Consider the following 16,884-nt stretch of genomic DNA (forward strand, 5'->3'; position numbering starts at 1 on the left):
TCTCAATCCATCTTTACTTGACCTAACAATGGCATTTCACCAATCCCTCTTCCTTAAAATACTTTTTCTCACTTGGCTTCCAGAAAGCAACATTCTTCTGTGTTTCCTCCCAACTCTCTGGCTACTCCCTATCGGTCACTCTTGCTGGTTTCTCTTCATTGCTCCAACATCTGGAGTTCTTTCTCCCACTAATCTCCTCCTCTTCTGAATCTGTCATTACTCCCATGGTGACATCCCCCAGTCTCATGAGTTTAAACACCATCTATCTGCAACCTCACAGATTTATATCTCCAATTAAATCTGGTCTTAGAACCCCAGAACTTTACATCCAGCCATCTCTGCATTTCGTCTGCATCTCAACTTTACATCCCAAACGGAGTTCCTAATCTCTGACTTTGTCCCTAAAACTGTTCCCACCCAAGTCTTCCCTGTTTTCATTAACGTCAGCTCCAAAATCCCTAGAATTAACCTTGTTTTCTCTTTCACACACCCATGTTTGAAAGCTGTCAGCTATTTCCTTCGACCCGCCTTCACAATATACTCTGGAACAAACTATTTCTCACCACCCCTTCCCTAGCTCAAGGAGGCTTTGATAAGTCTTTTGTAGATTCACTCGGTGACCGCTTGATGGGTCTTTCTGCCTCTGCCCTTGCCTTTGTGCCCTTTGTGGGCTCTTTGCCACCCAGCAGCCAATGGGATTCAGGTACATATAAGTTCAATTTTGTTTCTTCTTTGCTTCACTGCCCTCGTAGTTTCTCGAGTTACTTGTAGTAAGAAGCGACCCTGTGACTACCTATGTAAACTTAGAATCCTCCATCCACTCTTCTCTCTTTCTAGCCCCCTTTCTTGCCATATTTTTTGTTTACCATCTTATTTACTTCCATTTATTACCATCTTAGAGCAAATATTTTGCTTATTATTTGTTACCTGTCTCCCCCTAGCAGAAGATGAATTGCTTGAGGGTGAGGATTTTTCTTAGTTCTGTTCACTACGGATTCTGTCCTCAGGACCTGGAACAGGATCAGAGTAGGTGATAAACAAATATTTATTAAATGAATGAAAGCATGAGAGAATTCACATCTTCCTACTCCCAGTTCAAGAATTTATCCACTATGCTATACAAACTCATCATTCCTATGTCGAAACAGCAAGACAACCGGAGCATTATGCTTTTTTGTTATTTTATTTTTTGTTATTTTTATCTAGAAATGGCTTTCTAGATCATTTTTCTTCACAACACATGTAGTATTTCAGCCTTCACTGTAACTCATACTCCAAGTCACCAAATTCTAATTTGTAACTGAGTGTTAAACGTGTCTGAATTAAAGAAATAAAAATAGTAGCACAGAACTGCATGCAAAGCGCCTCTTTGTGGTGCAGAGATACACGGAACGGAGTCAGAATATATTTTAGCTGCCAACACTGCAGACTTGCAGTTTGTCAGCAGGCAGTGGGGTCTGTACTGGACCGAGTCACATTTTTGTGCATTGCGTTTTTGTGAACTGTCAGCGTGGTCTAGACTTGTGTCACGAGCACTTAAAGGACAGACTGTGATCAATTAGAATACCTAACCTCAATGTGACCTTCATTTTAGCTAATTACATGTTGATTGCTACTAATCAGCACCCTATTTGAAGTGAACAAATTGGTCTGATAGAGGGAGAAAGTACAGAGCTGTTGCTGTATTGTTTTTTAATAGCTCATTTGTGTCTAGAATGAAATTTGATGTGTTTCTCTTTAAGAAACTACTTTTTTACCTTTCTAATTGCTTTCTTTTATGTGTTGCAAACACAGCACTTTTACATGGGTGGTGTACATTGTGTGTGTGTGTGTGTGTGTGTGTGTGTGTGTGTGTATTTGTGTGTTTATAAATGCAGAATCTTCATGGTCTCTACTCGGTAATACCCACCATTATTAAAATCTGTGAAAACCTTAGTGCTTTCAGCACACACTTTTATGATCTGCTTAAATGTATCCAATAGGAGAAGTAGTTCAGTTGTGTTTCAATGTCATATGAATACAGCGTTAAAGTTTAAATGTCTGTAAAGTATCTCCTAATTGGTTAATGAATTATTCAGCTTAGCTCCAATCAGAGTAAACTTTGACATTTATATTGATAATACCCTTAACCTTCTTCCCCAAAATGTAGGTATGCTGCATGCTGTGAATGTCCCTAAATATTTCTTCAATTTTTTTAGAAAGATAACTATGAGACCTCCACCAATATTTCCTCTAAAGAAGTGTGAGTGTGTGTGCGTGCATGTGTGTCTGTGCATGTGTGTGGATGAGAGACTGAGAAAGAGAAAATCCATCTGCAGGTGTGAATATAGAGACAGATTGTTCACCCTGTGAAAACTTCTAGAAGAAACTGGACTGCTGCTGCTGTGAAACAATATTAGCTGTGAGATTTGAGGCATCCGTTTAGTCATTTTCCAGTGAACCTGGCTGTGGGGTCAACGCCAAGTGCTCTTGTGTGCAGCTGAAACATGACCCAAAAGATGGAAAAGAAATCTCAGCTGAGCAGCAGTGTTTTTCCCTAACTGCCAGTGGGACTTGAGCTACAGATTGGTCAGTGAGAACGATTTCCCAAGTACAGTCGGGAGAGGGAGCATGTGAGGGCAGAGGAAGATTTCAGAAGGAGGAATTGATGGCGATGGAGAGACTTGCAAGGATTGAGCGCAGCTCACCTGCCTTCATCTGACCTTTCTTTTTAAATTATAAACAAAAACAAAACCAGTAATGTGCATCTTCTCTGATCCCGCCCTCTCTCTGTGGAGTTACTAATTGGATCTCAGTCACTCTATGATGGCTCCATGAACTAGCACAGCGATCTGGTTTGGCACTGATAGGCCCCTAAAGTTCACTGATGTAAAATAATTGCTTAGAGCCGGGCTTGTGGCTCAGCCTGTAATCCCACCCCTTTGGCAGGCTGAGGATTGCCTGAGCCCGCAGGTTCGAGACCCGCCTGGGCAGCGAGATCTCATCTCTACAATAAATCAAAAAATCAGGCGGGCATGATAGCACATGTCTGTAATTCCGGCTACTTGGAAGGCCGAGGCAGAAGTATCGCCGGAGTTCGGCAGGTCGAGGCTGCGGTGGCCGGGAGCGGCCGCTGCACTCCAGTCTGGGTGACAGAGTGAGACGCCGACTCAAAAAAAAATTGCTTAGACGACCTCTCTGCCCACGTCTAGATGGTGTTGGTAAATGATTGTAATAATGATTGATAACGGCTAATAGTCCTAATTTTGTTCATTACTTATGGTGATAACACCCCAATTATATTTTGAGAATTGTCATTGAGAATTCACCGGCACTGGTAATTATGAGTGACATAAGTGTTCAATATTCAGAATATTTTTAATCACCATTTGATTCATATGCAGGAAGGGAAGCAAGATTCTAACTCTGAATATGCGTAAACTATACAGACAAAGTTAATCTTAAATTATACCCTTATCAGCCGGGCTCGGTGGCTCAGCCTGTAATCCTGCACCTTTGGGAGACTGAGGTGAGTAGATTGCCTGAGCCCGCGAGTTCGAGACCCGCCTGGGCAGTGAGACCTCATCTCTACAATAAATCAAAAAAATCAGCGGGGCGTGGTAACGCGTGCCTGTAATTCCGGCTACTTGGAAGGCTAAGGCGGAAGGATCGCTGAATCTCAGCAGGTCGAGGCTGCGGTGGCCGGGAGCAGCCGCTGCACTCCAGTCTGGGCGACAGAGTGAGACTCCAACTCAAAAAAAAAAAAAAACAAATTATACCCCTATCTTCTGAGTCTAAAAATCGTATTTTATTAAAAGTCCATCATTGCCCCATGGCAGTGGCCACACAAATTGATACATGTAACAAAATTGCACAGAATCACTCATGTACACAAGCACACACACGAGTGAATGTTAAACTGGAGAAATCTGAATAAGGTTTGTGGATTATAACTGTCTAGTCCATGTGGGGTCACCATAAAGAATAGTTTATGGCTGGGTAGTTTACAAAGAAACGAGATTTGCCTGGCTCGTGGTTTTGTAGGCTGTGCAGAAAGCATAGCGTCTGCATCTGCTTCTGTTGAGGCTTCAGGCTGTTTCCGCTCATGGGGAAACCCAGAGTAGCACCCGTGTGTGTAAGATCACGTGGCGAGAAAGGACACAAGGTGGCAAGGGGTGCTCAGCTCTTATCAACGATCAGTTCTGAGGAAGCTAACAGACCGAGAACACCCTCATTACCATGAGGACAGCACCAAGCTATTCAGGAGTGGTCCACCCCATGAACCTGATCACCTCCCATTGAGTTCCACCTTCAACACCGGGGATCACATTTCAACATGAGGCTTGGAGTGACAGATATCCAGATGATAGCAGTAAGAATATAAGTTTCCTGGTAGTGGTATTGTGTTATAGTTACACAAGTTATTACTGTTGAGGGAAACAGAGCAAAAGAAATGTGCCCTCTCTCCTATTTCTCACAACTGCATGTGTGTCTGCAATAATCTCAGAATCAAAAGTTAAAAATAAGTCTATCACTATGCAAGATCTTGGTTTTTTTGGTTTTTGTTTGTTTTTTGAGTCAGAGTCTCACTCTGTCACCCAGGCTGGAGTGTGGTGGCAACCTCACGGCCATGGCAGCCTCGACCTGCTGGGCTCAGGCAATCCTTCTGCCTTAGCCTTCCAGGTAGGTGGAACTACAGGCACGTACCACCATGCCCAGTTAATTTTTTTTTTTTTTTGAGTTGGAGTCTCACTCCTTTGCCCAGGCTAGAGTACAGGGGCACATATACTCATGGCCACCCCAGCGTCAACCTGCTGGGCTCCGGCGATCCTTCCGCCTCAGCCTTCCAAGTAGCCGGAAATACAGGCGTGCTACCATGCTCTGCTATTTTGTATTTTATTGTAGAGATGAGGTCTCACCAAGTTGCCCGCGCAGGTGTCAAACCTGCGGGCTCAGACAGTCCACTCACCTCGGCCTCCCAAAGTGCTGGGATTACAGGGTGAGCCACTGAGCCTGGCCTAATTTTTTGATGTACTGTAGAGATGAGGTCTTGCCAAGTTGCCCAGGCTGGTCTTGAATCCCTGGCCCCAGGCAATCTGTTCACCTGGGCTTCCCAAGTGCTGGGGTTGTAGACATAAGCCAATGCTCCTGGCCAAAGTTCTTGTTATTTTAACACAATGTTTATGTCACAAAGCCAGAGAATAGAGATTGGTAACTAGTGCATGAAGCTTCGTATTTTTACAAGACTAGAAAACTAGTTTAGGCTTTTTAAAATGGAAAACAGTGTGTTGCTTTTTATTGTAGTGAATAATTTAGAAGTCTAACCTTAAAGATATTTTCTGGTTTGTTCAACTGAATTCAGTTCCCATCACTATGTTCCTTCACAGATCTGTGTCTCCAAGTGCCCAGAAAAGTTTCTAACCTATATGGAAATGCAACTTTTGTACACAAAAGACAAAAGCTACTGGGAAGACTACCGTCAGTTTTGTAAGACCACTGCTCAGCCTGCGAAGGTATGTGTGTGTTTAAGCCTAAAACTAGAGAGTAATTTAACGTTTGCTCACGTCTCAATTGTAACATGAGCATTTGCTGCTGGACAAACTCCCAAATCTTCTAGGAAATGATTACTAAAGGCAACATTCCATTAAAACAGAAACGCACATGTACATTCATAAAAACACACGCCAGGTATAGCATGTCATTTTGTGGGCTTGCAGCGTTGCGAAATCTTAAGTCTGGTAAGTTAGATTCAACTATTCCCTGACACCAATAAATTCTCTACCTGGAGGGATTTTTTGCTCTAGATCTAGGAGTTAATGTCATTTGCAGTCACCATTTCATTAATGTGGTGATGAAGCCCATGGCAACTTAGTAACAAGTGAAATTTTACTTCCAAGCCCAGCTTGAGAACAGTTCATTTTCAAAACCCCAAACCCCAGCCTAGGTTTAATATTTCTAAGAGAATTCTAAATCATCATTATGTCAAGTCATGTTAATGGTTTTCAAATGAGAGAAGATGCTGTCTTTCCAGAACAACAACAACGACAAAAATGGAAGGATTTGAGACTCTGCATGTGTCTAAAACAATGATACGCACCTTCAAAAGGGTGCCTCGGTGTCAGAGTCTGGTTTTATTATTGTTGATTTGATTGAATCCCAGCTAGGACATAATTGTCATTCTTATGGAAAGTAATTTGCGGCAATGGGATTATTATGGAGCTAAGTTCTTAAAGGACAACGTTTTGTTCTTGACAGCAAAAGTAGCCATCGCCTAGCCTTTGAAATGCTGACACGCTCTTCCTTTTGTTCTAGTCTCTCCCGCAACTTTTACTGGATGATGACTGCCCAGCAGCGATTTTTCCAAGTAGACCTTGTAAGTGGCAATTATTTCGCTTTAGAAACATACAGTCTATCAAGAAGAGTTCCCTGACTTAACAGTTATGAAACGGACGCCGAGAATGGTCTTACTCCTGGCCCAGGGTCCAAGAGTTGATGAGGAGGAAAGTAAATGCTCATGCCCATCTCCTAACTCAAGCCGGGGATATTTTGACCAGAGCACTCTGATTGGGGGAGTTTGGCTACATACACACATACGATTGATTGAAAATTGATTTTTTAGCAGCTTAGGCATACTATTCTTTGGTGCTTTACAAACATATGTAAGCATACCCACAGACACATTCCTACCCACCCATTCCTGAATTTAGCCAAAAAGTTTGTTCACAGATTGACGGGGGGAGTGCATATAGTTGTCTTTTTACTTTGAAATACTTATATATCTTCTGAAGGATTTAATATATTATTTCTTTAAAATTGTAAACTTCATTTAAAGCAATACTCTGTTTAGAAGAAAATAACCGCTTTTTCCTATCTTATGAATGTAATCCTCACTACAGAGAAAGATCTTTACAAAAAATGTCCATCACATTGTTTGCTAAAAGTAACCAAGAAAAGAAAGAAAAGAGAAACACGTTAATAAACACCTCTATTCTAATATTATATTTAATAATTCTAATAATTCATATTTTAGAGTTATTAAATGTGTTAGAATAACACATACGTATATGTTATAATATTGCAGAAAATACAAACTCTTATACTCCTATAGTAATAAGCATGTATCAATTAAAATAAACCCAAAAAATTCCAAGAAAAGATTGGAAAGAAATACATCAAAATGTTAAGTGATTGTTTGGAGAGTAGCAAAACTCGGGGCGATCTCTCCCTTTTTCTGAAAGACAATAGTAGGTTTGAGGAGAGAGTCAAGTACCATTGAGGTCGCTGTCACCAAACACATGTCTTCAATGTGCCCATCACTCTGCTCTGGGTCATAAAAGGCCCCGAAGCAAAGACATTGGTCCCACAAGCACCAGCATTTACCAGCGAGCTCTTGGCCAAAAAAAGTGTCTGTGGCCAAAATTACTGTTATAATTTTTAACAATTAAAAAAATGTTTAATTTTTATGATTTTTAAGCAGAAGAGTGAAAATAAATCATTGGTCACCAAGGTCACCAAAGAGAAAATAGGTATAAAAGCATAAGACTTAATCCCTGCCCTTAAAAGCACAGTTGGGTTGAATCACACAAGGAAAAAAATGTACATTGGAAGCAGAAATGAAGAAAGAATAGTTCCTCACCGTCTAGTGAGGGAGACCCTAAGGTAGACACTGCCATCAACTGCACCCCTCCTAACAGGAGATTAAACATAGTACTCAGTGGGATAGAATTCCCCTAATAAAATTTACTCGTTAAAGAATTTATAAAAGTAAATAAGAAATATTAATAGAGAGAAACAAGTGGAAAGCATTGTATGATTTTGACTCCACCCCCTCCCCCCCAAAGGAAATTTCTTTTGTAGAAGAAAGACTGGAAGGAAATTCACCAAAATATTTCTGTAGTTCACTGTGAGTGGAAGGGTGTGTATAGTTTTGCATCTTCTTTGTTTTGTTCTCTGCTCTTTATGTAATAAACATATTTAGCAATGGAAGCTAACAGATTGTGTGAGATTACCCAAAAATACATGTGGAGTAAGATCGGGGGGCCCTCTACATGGGAACACTCATATTTAAGGAGCAGAAGGAGGAAAAGGACACAGAAAGAAGAAAGAGCAGGATAGAATCTGGCTGTGTGAGCCAGCCCAGCCAAGGAATGAGAGTTTCAGCAAGGCAGGGATGTCTCAGAAAAGCTCACTCATGGGACAGCACATCTTAGGATTTCTACCACGTGCCAAGCACTGTGCTGGGTGCTGAGTTTAAGCAGGATGGAGAGTGACAAATATCTGGCCATGTTGACAATTGGGAGGTCGTTGGGATCACACGGAGGACAATTCCCGTGGAGCGATGGGGGCGGAAACCTTACTGGATTGAGAGGAAGTTGAAACGGCTGGCAGAGGCCACCAGGGGAATCTGCCACAGGAGGGAGAGGAACGGAAGAGCTCCAGAAACCCAGCTGTGTCGTGAGTGCCACAGAAGCTGGACCAGGTGGTCAAGAGTTCACTCGAGCCAGGAAATCGGGAAAGGCTTTATAAAGACATGTTTCTCCTTTCCCTACATCAACTGCTTGAATAGTTTTATATGAACCCCTGTGAATCGGTGGGGCTTCTTAGAAGACAAAAATTTGAAAATGGCTTATTTCTGATCTTCCTTACTTCTTCATTTCAGACTGGGATTTTGAAATATTTTTAGAAATAGGTTTGCAAAGAGACAAAGATTCTAATGAAAATAGGAACATAGAGACAGTGGCTTGACTCTTCTCAGAAAGTCTACAAAGTGTAGGCCTCTTTTGATAGCTTTGGAATGACCACTTCCAGTCTCACCAAAAAAAAAAAAAAAAACTTTAAATGAAAAAACTGGGAGACACAATGTTAAAAATTCACAAACAAAAATTCAGTTTTCTTGGTATAGCCTAAAGTTTGAACTGGTTCTTATTTCCCAAGGTATTATTCACTAATCTTCAACTGGTAAAGCTTCACACAAGGAGTACCTAATATCGTCTTCTTTTTTTTTTTTTTTTTTTTGAGCTAGCGTCTCACTCCATTGCCCACGCTGGAGGGCAGTGGCACGCTCACAGCCACCCCAGAGTCGACTTGCTGGGCTCCGGCAATCCTTCTGCCTCAGCCTTCCAAGTAGCCGGAACTACAGGCGTGCACTACCATGCCCAGCTAATTTTTTATTTATTGTAGAGATGAAGTCTCGCCAAGTTGTCCGTGCTGGTCTCGAACCCACAGGCTCAGGCAATCTACTCACCTCAGCCTTCCAAAGTGCTGAGATTACAGGCTGAGCCACCAAGCCCGGCCCATATCTCTTTTTCATAACAAAACTAAACTCATCCAGTCATGCAAGTTGAAGTGGCCATTCTATTAAAATGTTTACCGTGAGTGATATGTGTCAGGGTTACTCTTTTAAAACCCGTGTTGTGCATCTTATTTATGATGACTTGATGAATATGTGAGGGGGACCCCAAAAGCCCTGGAATTTATATATTTACATTGTGTATTTATTCAAACATATTTAAATTTCAGTCGCTTTCCAAGTACTTGCTATGTGATACCATATACCCATTGAGACGCTCTTTCTACTGCTCAAAACAGTTTTTGAACTTGTCAGTGTTGATGTCTTTTGGCCCTTCTGCTGTTTTTCATTTCAACTCTTCCACGTTGGCAAAATGTTTCCCTTTGAGGACTTTTTTCCTCTGGGGAAACCCCCCCAAAAAGTTATTTGGGGCAAGATTGGGTGAACAGGGAAGGCAGGGCACGGGGGTCACACCATTTTTGGTCAAAAACTGCTGAACACTCGGCATATCATGTGGGCAGGTGCGTTGTCACGGAGGGAGAACCAGTCACCTGTTTGCCACTCCAGACGTTAGTTACTTCCATGAAGCATCTCACAACAATGCTAGCTGGTACGCTGATGCCCATGGGTTCCTAGAGCACTTACCTAGCGGGAAAAGCCTGTACCACAAGGGGCCCGCCCTCCAAAAGATAATTCTGTTTTTTGGGGTGTCCCCCTTCATATCATGTATAAAATAATCAAGTTTAGAATGCAGCTTCAGGTGGTGATCATACTGACTTTCGATTTCAGTCTTAGAACCATCAGAAAGTCTTCAGATCATCCAGTTTTGAGCAGTTAAGTCTCAATATTGAGACATTTGCTTACCCTGCAAAACCTGGATGATAAATAACAGAAGTCTTAAGACACAGAGGGCATGATGAAAGAAGGAGCAAAGTGATTACTATAATTTTAATTTATTTATTTTCAGTTCTCCAGAGATGTTTCCCTGACTTCTCCACTAACAATGGCACTTTAACAATAGGAAGCAAGGTGCTATTTCAAGATGGAAATGGGAAGACAAGAAGTGTTGTGGAACTCAGGGATGCTGCAAAGTATGTGTGTTTACTTTCCTGTTTCCAGTTTTGGTGCAGCCTAGGATTGCACCCAAGACTAACGTGCCTATGAGGTTCAAGATTACAGGGAAAGAGTGACACACTGTTGTGAAATATTCATGCCATTGTGGTGGATCAGAGAAATGGTATATATTCATTAAGAAAAGTGTGTAACGGAGAAACCAAATCAGTTGGAATAATGGTTTTTTTTTTGCTTTTTTTGAGCCGGAGTCTCACTCCATTGCCCAGGCTAGAGTGCAGTGGCACATGCACGGCCACCCCAGTGTCGACCTGCTGGACTCTGATTATCCTTCCACTTCAGTCTTCCAAGCAGCTGGAACTATAGGCGTGTGCTACCGTGCCCGGCTAATTTTTTTGATTCACTGTAGAGTTGAGGTATTGCCAAGTTGCCCATGCTGGTCTCGAACCCACGGGCTTAAGCAGTCCTCTCACCTCAGCCTCCCAAAGTGCTGGGATGACAGGCTGAGCCACCAAGCCCGGCCTGATGCTTTTCAAAATGGTTAAATCTTCTTTATCAGTAGGCGTAGAAATGTGACAAAAGGAAATGCAGTGGTCAAATCAAATGTCTGTATACTAACTACAATGCAGTCAATTTACTGTGTCCCTCGGTTGTACACTTGTGGCGCCCAGGTTACCAGGAAATAGATTGCCCTGGGCGCACACGCATATCTATGTGCAGACACAGACAGAATCACACACAGCACGTCTCAAAATCACAGCATAGCTCAGTTGTTGATTAAAAATAAAAAAGAAAGAGATTCTAAAATGGATTTCTCGTTCTTGGAAGCCTTTAGCAGTGCAAGTAGTATAGTGGCGCTCCTGCATATTTGAATATAATAGCAACACGGATGAAAAAATATAAAGCTATGTGCGAGAACTCTCCAAATAATAAGACAAATGTGATTTCATGGATATAAAATTCAAAAACAAGCAGAGCTACATTAAATTGCCTTGCAATGCATCTATAAATGGTAAATAGTGGTGAGATTATAGGAGACGTTACTTTTCTGGCTTTTCAGAAATTTCTAATTTTTAAAGTAAATATTCATTGCCTTTTCTTTAAATTTTCTCCTACCATTTCTTTTTTTTTTTAACTTTGAACTATTCATTTTCTTAGACTTTTTTCCCACTTAGGTGAGTCAATTTGTTAAATTCAGAATATTAAAATGTCTTATACAACATGCACTTTACCCATCATTGTTAATTGAGAGATTAGAGAAAATGTCTCCTCCAATCAGTAAAATACGTGGGCTGTTTCAGTGTAGTCTAACAGAAGGATACTAATAAAGCTCCTTTTAGCCTTAAAAAAGGGGTGAAGCTAAAAATGCAACTTGGGGAATTACTGCCACAAGAGTCGGGATAGTGGTTCCTTGGGGGAAGAGGGAACAGTTTCTGTGGGCACAGAAGGGGGACAGCAGTGCGGTGCTGGGTGAGGGTGTTCCCGGGTAACTCGCCCAGCCGGACACGACAGACACTGCGCTCCAGTGTGTGCTGCCTCACCTCCTGCTGGACCGTGCTGCCAGATGACTAGGGAGGGCACCGATGTTCATTCTTCACTGTGGATTCTGCAAGTTGAAAGCTGAACTCATCACTGACACTCGTTTCTTACAGGGAGGTTTCTGTCATACAGAGGGCATGCTGCATTCCCGTGCAGAGGGACTTCCACCGTTCTTGAAACCGTGTTCTCTCTGGGTGCAGCCAAGGTTCCCTGTGCAGGCTTGCTGATGTGGCACCTGGTGTATTATTGTGGCCAGGAAAAGAGCCACTACTGATAGATGGTTTCTAAAAATATGTTTTAACAGCATCTTGCAAAATCTCTTTTATCATAACGAGGACATTTCTACCCGGTGGTGGTCAAGAAATAATTGATTTCTTTTTCCTTCTTTGATTTCAGTGGTATCAATAAAATTCTTGATGCAAGGACTCTTGGATTGAAAGTGTTTGAAGACTATGCAACGACTTGGTATTGGATTCTCATGTGAGTAACAACACACCATTTCTTCCGCAGCCCTGGGCTGACTATCTTTGTAGAACTCTTTCTGAAAAAGCCCTGTTCTCACTCATGAGGACAATGTGGACTCACGTCTCAGATCCTGACATTTCCTTTCTCAGATGTGATGAGGACAAGGCAAAGATAATTTGGAGATATGCTTCGTGTTGGCAGAAATGTATAACCATGTAAATTTTGGCCAGGCACAGTGGCTCAAGCCTGTCATCCCAGCACTTTGGGAGGCCGAGGTGAGGGAATTGCCTGAGCCCATGGGTTCGAGACCAGCCTGGGCAACTTGGTGAGACCTCGTCTCTACAATAAATCATGCACAAAAAAACCTAGCCAGGCATGGTGGCATGCGTCCATAGTTCCAGCTGCTTGGAAGACTGAAGAGGAAGGATCTCCTGAGACCAGTAGGTCAATGCTGCAGTGGCCATGAGCATGCCGCTATACTCCAGCCTGGGTGACGGAGTGAGACTCCGATTCAAAAAAAGAATGTAAATTTTACTTTTGTTCATTAAGCTACTAACTGAAGTACTCTTAGAAACATGTCCTTCAAGTAACATGGGCAGTATCTACAGTTCTCCTGTGCCTGTATCATATGTGTCCCTCTCGTTAAGGAGGTGCAGTTTATTTCTATGGTTCTTTTTTCTAATTTGTTCCTCCCTTGACTTCCAAAGGATCATTCTCCTTTTTAAAAACATCTCCTCCACATTTTTACCACCATCACCACAAGTCATTGTACATAACCATATATGTCATACACAGAGACATACAAATACATACATATGTATGTATGTATATGAAGGAGGAGGAGATGTAACATTTTTAGACATGAGATTTTCCTTCCTCGAATGTTAGGAAAATATAGTCACTCCGCTGGAGTGGGTGAGTATTTTGACACATCTAAGACTGTCATGACTGTCTGTTTCTTGTGTCTCCTTGGACGTAAAGGCTTCTCTGGTCCTCTAGTGACTCAAGAATAAGTTCAAACTTCTTCAGATGCTCCCTAGGCCCTTTGCAGCCTTGGCTCATGTAGTCTTTCAGATTCGCTCCCACCCGTTTCTTGGTTGACCTTATATTCTAGACACATCCAATAACGTTTCCCTCCCTAGGCTGTCACATTCCGTGTTTTCCACATTCTGTTTCCTTTTCTGGCATATCCTTCTCTGCGTCCTGGGCAACCCTACCCCGTCCTTTAAAGGCAACTTGAGTGTCATTTGTGAACCCTTCTTCTCTTTCCCAGAGGCAATTACTTGCTTCTGTGTTCTTCATGCCCACTGTGTGTGTGTCTGTATACATGTCTTTAAAGACACACACATACTCATCGTCTGTATAGCACCTACCATTTTGTGTTGTATTTACTCGGCCGCTTCCTTCTGATTAACTGAGAACTCTTTATAACGGTAACTATGTCTAGCTCGTCTTTATACTCCTAAGTCCAGTATGGTCCTTTGAGCTTAGTGAACACACAGTCAGTGGGGCTCGAGGAGCAGTTATGAAAACAATAGAGGCGCAAGATAGAGGTATTCAACTATGTGGTGCTTTAATAAAGCCAAAATTGTATTGTGTGTGAGTAGTTTTTAGAGCTGTACAATTAGATTATCTTATGAGACTTTACCTGTTTTGCTACTGTGTCTTAAACAGTCAAAGTGAGTATTTCCAGTGTGTTGGGATTTATCTCCAGCAGAGAGAAATTCTTGATGCAAGGACCCTTGCAGTCTTTGCTTGACAGCATTCAAGTAGGTTCCCCCACTGTCAGACGCAGATATCACTAGGTAATTTCCACGTTTCTTCTCCACTTAGCTTTTCTGCTCTTACCTGGGCACATATACTCCCCAGCTACACTCTGAGGCCCTCTGCCCGACGCCACTCACACGCCAAAACAGCCACACCTCTCTTCGTTTTCAAGTCTTTTGCTCTCGTCTGTTTTATAAACGCAAAGCCAAAGCACTGGTATGCTGGGACTTGGTCTACCCGGTCAGAATTTTTATGAAAAAATGTCAAATGTCAAACACACAGGATGCACAGCTTTCTTTCTTGTGCTTCCCCTCTGACCTTTCTGAATCCCACCCTCAGACTATGCCATTGTGTAACCCTTCAACCATATTGAATATTTAAGCACTTTAGCTATGATCTTCGGAGCGGTCACTGGAGTTAAGAGCATAGGCTTTGCGAGACGGTGACACTTCGACAGTGTGCTGCCATCTATCCAGTGACAGCGATTATTGAGATTTTTTAAGAAGAGGGCACTCGAGACAATAAGCTCAATAAATGTTCCAGGCTCTGTCTGTTGCTGTTTGCAAACTTAGCAGATAGCACCGGAGGCTTCCGTTCTTAATAGAAGAGTCAGCCAGGTTTCCCATCTTAATGAGTTCTCCTTGAGGAAATCACATCCAATATGACCTTAACCTGGATATATCGATGGGGCAGGGGTGGGGAAGTGAGACGCTTCTCTAGTAGCTCAGTCAGATTCCAGGAAGAAATTAAAACAGACAGAAGATAGTCATGCTATTAACCGCTTGATAAAGTCTCATGGCTCAGGAGACACAGAAGCCTCACTACGGCTCCAAATAAAAGCACCCAGATCACGGGCGACCTGGAATAGGTGTCTGGTGATGTCTGGCATCACAACCTGCTAGACATAATTAATCCACAGGGATAATGACTGCAGAATCATGGGTTCAGAGCATGGCCAGTTATCTTTCTTGCTTTTCTTCCCAACACTGTCCCCTTACATTCTGACAGTCATAGTGCTGAAGGTTTCCACTAGTCACCAGGTAGATAGAAGAGAACAAATTCAGTGTGGATAGGCTTTACAATTTACCTCTTAGTAGGTAGGTATGAAGGGGAATAAGACATGGCAACTGGGGCAGGTAGATTAAAATTGTAGGTTGGAGGCACTCATGCTTCCTTGAACAGTGACTGATGGTGGACTTGGTTTGCCTATGCACACCAAGATGACTCATGGACAAAGTCCCTCCCGGGCCTGTCCTTCATGTGGAAGTCTCAAGGGAAACCGTTGTCTACATATATATGTGTGTGTGTGTGTATATGTATATGTATATATATTAGCATTCTACTTGTTCCTGTAGCCAATAAAATAAAATAATATTCATTTTGAATAGAAAAAAAAGTGCCGGGCTCAGTGGCTCAGCCTGTCATCCCATGCCTTGGGAGGCTGAGGTGAGTGAATTGCCTGAGCCCATGGGTTCGAGACCTGCCTGGGCAGCTTGGCAAGACCTCATCTCAACAATAAATCAAAAAATTAGCACGCGCCTGTAGTTCCAGCTACTTGGAAGGCTGAGGCAGAAGGGTCGCCGGAGCCCAGCAGGTCGAGGCTGCCGTGGCCGGGAGCGGCCCTGCACTCCAGTCTGGGTGACAGAGTGAGACTCCAACTCAAAAAAAAAAAAAGGAAAAAAAGTGTTGCCTTGATGTTGTCATCATGCTACGTTCAGCACTCTTGACCCCTGTGTCTGCTGTGGCTTTTCCTGCAGTGCCCTGACCACCGCCATGCTCCTCAGCTGGATGTTTCTGATACTCCTGAGGCTCATAGCAGGATGCCTCTTCTGGGTCTTCATGTCTGGTGTGCTCGGAATTATAGGCTACGGTAGGTATCACGCCTCTCAAAACCGCCAGATACTAGAATGACCCGTCTCTTTTCCATTGTCGTTATCAGTTACCAGAAAGCATTTTGTTTGCAGTAAATATATTTAATTATGATCCCCCCCAAGCTTTAAATTTAGAAAAATCGCTTAATTTTTACGTAGACTGTCTATACATTTCCTCTCCTGTACCTTGAAAAGAAGTGCTGTCAGAACGTTCTGCTCTTTTCCCTGCCAGCCGCTGGGCTCATGACCCCTTGGATATTGAGAAGGAGGGGAGAAGAAACCGTGACGATTAATGAAAAACATTTCAGACCAAGTCTTGAATTTCTCTGACTTTTCTGTCCTTTTCTAACGTGTAGGTCTGCAGGCTGCATACAGTAGTGTGACCTAGCTTTCTCTTGCAACTCAGACTGTACTTTTAAAAATATGGTTTATTTTCTTTTAGATTCGGGGGTACAAGTGCTGGTTTGTTACATGGACAAGGTAGCACTTTTAATCTGGACAGGGTGGCACTTTTAATCGCGAACCGGTCACACCTTTTGATAATTGCTACTCCATAATGAAGCATCGCCATCTAGAGGCCAGCGTAGTGAATTACAACCGGATGGAGCGTTGCAGAACTTGGTGTGAGACCCAGGGTAGACATGCCCCTAGGGTGTGGGATGACAGCAGACCCTCAGGATGGTGGGGGTTGGGCGACGAGAAAGCATGTCGTGGATACAATGTATGTCATCTGGGTGATGAATGCTCTCAAAGCTCTGGCTTCACCTCTATGCCATATATTCATGTAACAAAATCTCACCTGGACCCCACACATTTATAGAAGTTTAAAAAAACAAAACAAAACAAAACATGGCGAGGCTCGGTGGCTCAGTCTGTCATCCCAGCACTTTGGGAGGCCCAGGC

The 16,884-nt window shown here is 42.6% G+C and overlaps 1 protein-coding gene across 1 annotated transcript in view; it reads left to right on the forward strand.

Moving 5' to 3' along the window:
• The window catches only part of SLC44A5 (solute carrier family 44 member 5), a 125,961-nt gene that overhangs the window by 81,363 nt on the left and 27,714 nt on the right, over positions 1 to 16,884 (forward strand). Inside the window, exons 5-9 of the mRNA XM_008073782.2 lie at positions 5,367 to 5,492; positions 6,292 to 6,352; positions 10,236 to 10,359; positions 12,275 to 12,358; positions 15,868 to 15,980. Coding sequence (XP_008071973.1) covers positions 5,367 to 5,492; positions 6,292 to 6,352; positions 10,236 to 10,359; positions 12,275 to 12,358; positions 15,868 to 15,980 — 508 coding nt within the window. The remainder of the gene's footprint in view (positions 1 to 5,366; positions 5,493 to 6,291; positions 6,353 to 10,235; positions 10,360 to 12,274; positions 12,359 to 15,867; positions 15,981 to 16,884) is intronic.

The sequence above is a fragment of the Carlito syrichta genome, unplaced genomic scaffold (assembly GCF_000164805.1).
Source record: "Carlito syrichta isolate Samal-C Ts95f unplaced genomic scaffold, Tarsius_syrichta-2.0.1 Scaffold316145, whole genome shotgun sequence".
Lineage (NCBI taxonomy): Eukaryota > Metazoa > Chordata > Mammalia > Primates > Tarsiidae > Carlito > Carlito syrichta.